This window comes from Phaethon lepturus, unplaced genomic scaffold (genome assembly GCF_000687285.1).
Source record: "Phaethon lepturus isolate BGI_N335 unplaced genomic scaffold, ASM68728v1 scaffold37318, whole genome shotgun sequence".
NCBI classification, from domain to species: Eukaryota; Metazoa; Chordata; class Aves; order Phaethontiformes; family Phaethontidae; genus Phaethon; species Phaethon lepturus.
Genome location: NW_010560446.1, coordinates 2626 through 6722, shown reverse-complemented (window position 1 = coordinate 6722; position 4097 = coordinate 2626). Strand labels below are relative to the sequence as shown.

Sequence of the window (4097 nt, the reverse complement as noted above, 5' to 3'; positions counted from 1 at the left end):
TTTCCAAGAGTCTCCTTGGGAATTTGTCCTCCCAAGTTACAGCGCTCAGCTTTGTGAGAGCTGTTACTGACCTGGTACAGAGTTCAAGCAGTGGCACCACTTTTGGAGATCTTAAACCCTATTCTGTCATGCCAGGGAAACTGTGCTACTCCCTCTGCCCTAGTTTAGGAATGCAGTGAAAGGCCAAGTCTTTCTGAAGCTTTGATCAGAGCTGAGAGACTGAGTGTGGCTGCTGTGGAAAGATGCTGAAAACAAGTACCCATAAAAAAAAAAATCACAAAATAAGGATGCAAAAGAAAGAGCACTGATGCAAAGGGACAGTAACTACAGAGGTGGAGATGTGGTCTGAGAGAGATCTTCAATGTTGGCCACCTCCTCCTTAGACATTTGGGCCTAAAGGGGTAGAATCAAGTTTTCAAAATTACTTAAAAACAAGGTTTCTTCTGGCATGTTTTGTTGTTTCTGCTTCAGCTGTAGACCAGAGCATGCAACTGGGCAGATCAGTTTCCCCTGTTCTCTTCCCACATTTCTCTAATGCCACAAGACAAATGGGTAACATTTAACTGTTTAGACAAATCTGAAGCAAGTGTAGTTTCAGGAATAATTTGAGCGGCTGGGATAGTAAAATCCTTGCCCTGCCATTTTGAACTTACCTTCTGTTTCTCACCTACTTACATTTTCAAAGGTATTTAAATGCTATTTGTTTCTCTCTAGGGCCTTCTGGAGATGCCTCATTGAACCACTTTGGCAGCAGTGGATATTCAAGAGGGGTGGGAAGTAAAGCCAAGCGACCAAGCAGTCTCTCCTCAGGAGCCACTGCCAAGAAACCACGGACCTGTAGCATTTGCCACCAGCCTGGCCACACTAGGAAAACCTGCCCTCAAAACCACTGAGCCTGGATGGACATCTCTTGAGAGCCTGAAAGGTTGAGGTTTGCAAGCTGCTGCAGGAGCAGCTACTGCTGAAAGGAACTGAGTCTAGAAACAACTTTTTGAGTGCTTTCTGGAAGGGGTCATTGCAGGCTGCTCCTGCCAAGGGATACCACCCTCACGCATACATTATGTGCCTGGGCAGCAAGGGTTCAACCAGCCTTTGGTTTCAGCTGCTCTTCTGCTGAGCAGATTGAGATAGTCTAAACATTTCAAGGAAGCATTTGGAAACTGAATCTGCAGAGAAGACAGCACAGGATCTAATCCACCTGCAGCTCCTGCCATGGCAGTGGTTGTATGCAGCCTTTCTAGTCAAGGAAGAGCTGGATCGTAGCCTCTAGAACAGACACCAGGGCTGCTTAGTCCCTGGCTTTCCACAATGTGGAATTTTATTTCTAAGTTGACGTTATCTGAGCAACGTTCCCCTTTTTTTGTCACAGCACCACACCCCTTACCTTGGTTGTCCCTGCTGGTGAAGGAGGACTGGGTGCAGAGAAGCTGGATCTGGTGCTTGCCCCGAAAGGGAAGCTCAGCTGCAGTGTTCAGGACAAGCCTTCATTTTAGACAATTCCTGAATTTGAAATTGAGTTCTTCCTCAAACCTTGAGACATGCCTCTGTGATGTCACTAGTTAATGGAAGTTATTTTTGTCAAACTAATAAGTTACTTATTAAAAGATTATTTAATTTTTAGATGTAATGCAGTGACATCTTCACTCTGCCTTATTATTTCTTCCTACTTAGAATAGTTAAGCTATTGCTGTAAAAGCATCCTTTCAGATCTTGCTTTTTACTCACTGGAGCAATACAGAAGCTTTCTTGGCAGAAACTCCCTGCAGTTATTCAGAAGTGAGCTGCGGAGCGGTAAGGAAAGTGGTTTTATCTTACCAGCTGCATCTGCTGTAATGATGCTGCCCAGGGACAGACAGACAGCTGGCTGAACTGAAGGGAAGTTCTGTTTTCCTGCACTTAGCTTAGACTGAACTCCCTGGGAAGCCAGGCTACCTCCTCCCTCGCTATTGGGGCTTCCTCTATATGGCAAAGAAAGTAGATCCACAAGATTCCTGTGTCCTCTTCTGCCAGAGCACAGCATTCCATTTTTCCCCCAGGGCCTCCGCTGCTGCTCAGGACCCTACTCCTTTGGGAGTCACAGAGCAGTTCCCTGGCGTCAGGACCGAGGTGACATGCAGCAAGCAGAGCAGCCAGGGTAAGCAGGAGACTGAAGCACTTTCTACAGAGTAGCTCAAAGCAGAGGAGATCAACAGCAGTACAGGTTCACTTTAAGCTCTGCGTCAGAGAGAAGGGAGCCTTCAACTCGGCAGCAGTCCATCACCATGAGGCCTAAATGTAGTTTAGGTCAGGAGAACTCAGGTTGCATTTCCCTGTATCCCTCACTCCCACGATTAACAGCTGTGGCCTAAAAATACAGACCTGCCAGTTAAAATAACAGGATTACCAGGCTTTGTAATGCAATCACTGAGCTGGCAAAAGCCTGGCAGAAGCCAGGGCAGCAGCCTCTGAATGGCAACAGCAGCAGAAAGCATTTGTGTAGCACACAGGCAGCAGGTTAAGCGTTGCTGATGGCAGCAGCCATTACCAGCTTTCCTGGTCTAACCCTGGTTAGCGTTCAGGCAGCTGGGTAAACGGCACAAGCTCAGCGTCCGGATGGCTCACGTACTGCATCCAGGCACACTGCGGGCATAGGGGCTTGGAAGAGGAGGAGAAAGGCTGCGCAGGATGGGGTCTCACCACCGCCAAGTTCTCTGCACAGCAAGGGGGATGCCCTGGGCAGTGCTGGGTGGTTCTCGGGCATGCCACCGCAGCTGGAGGATTGCTCCAGCCCTTATCACAGGAGACAAAACAGAGCTGACACGAGAGAACCGGTATACACAGGGGAGGTTTATTCTCGTTGCTAACACCTGGGAAGTGGTTTGGAGGAGCAAACTAAGTCATCTTCAGACAGGGAGGAAAGGCACAGGGTATTATTTTCCTCCCATACACAAGACAATAGCTGTAAAGAAAACTAAACCACAACAGGTGCTCACATTGAAGTCCATAGGATTCCTCCATCTCCACCAGTGTGCAAAACCAGCTCTTTGTCCCCATTAAATATAAGAATATATTCCTTCGCCCTGGGACTACAGCCAGAACCAAAGCCTACTAGCAGCCACTCAAAGGAAAAAAAACAAAACAAAAATACCCAAACAAAACATAATTTCTTAATAAAAAGCGTAAACCACTTCAGTTCTTGCAAGCGCTCAGAGCATCATTCCTGTCCTATTTTCCCGCCCTATACCACAGGGCTCCGGGGGAACAGGACCTCAAGACAGCAGCAATACGTGTGTGAAAAGGTCACTGGACAGACTGGAAGGGGACACACAGCCCCGCTACAGCCTCCACCAAGGGACCGATGCCAGGAGCCTCCCAGGAGTCAGCAGCTCTCTTCCCGCCACCACATTTTTTGGGACATCTTCCAGCAAAACAGCACTGTGGGACAAGGGCCACGAAACCCCAGCGCCGTGCTAGAAGCACGCCCATTCCTCGGGGCAGAGCCGATACCAGCAGAATGAAGAGGTAGGGCTGAGCTCGCCCCTTTTGGTGGCTGAAAGGGTTTCCAAAGAAGAAACCCACAGCCCTGTTTGCTATGGCTGTACCTTCAAATGCCCAGACAACCACCCAGGTCGTCGCCTGGGCAATATCCTGCAGACAGATGAGGCTCCCACCCTGTCCCAGAAGCTGTCCAAGGGGACACTGCACCCCATGGGGTCTGCTGGGTGCAAGGAGCTGCTCCCCTCCAGCTCCAGCCGGCCTTGAAGCGTGAGGGAAGCCCAAGAGCCGCGACAGCAGGCTGGGACAGGCAGAGGACACTGGGAACCGCAGAACAAACATGCTTCATGTCGGCTCGCAATGCCCAGCGGGCGGGACTCACCTGGGGGTTCTCGAGGTGTGGGCTGCGCTCACCCCAGGTTTGGCAGAGCCTCCCAGGGAAAGGCTCCTTATGCCAACACCCACCTCGGCTCAGGCACGTTTTATTCAGACAGAAAATATGTTTTTTTCTCATAAAGTGCAAGAACTTTGCCTCTTACTGACTAGTCAACTAGAAGCATCGCAACCCTCACAGCGGGGAGCAACAGACAGGCAAGGAACACCCTACGTTGGGGAGCTCCCAA

At 49.6% G+C, this 4097-nt stretch overlaps 1 protein-coding gene across 1 annotated transcript in view; it reads left to right on the top strand.

Annotated features, from left to right (window-relative positions):
- TOP3A (topoisomerase (DNA) III alpha) overlaps nt 1–893 on the top strand; it is a 10556-nt gene extending 9663 nt beyond the window's left edge. The window contains exon 19 of the mRNA XM_010293674.1: nt 715–893. Within this exon, the coding sequence (XP_010291976.1) occupies nt 715–893 (179 nt within the window). The remainder of the gene's footprint in view (nt 1–714) is intronic.
- Nucleotides 894–4097: the final 3204 nt, after the last annotated feature.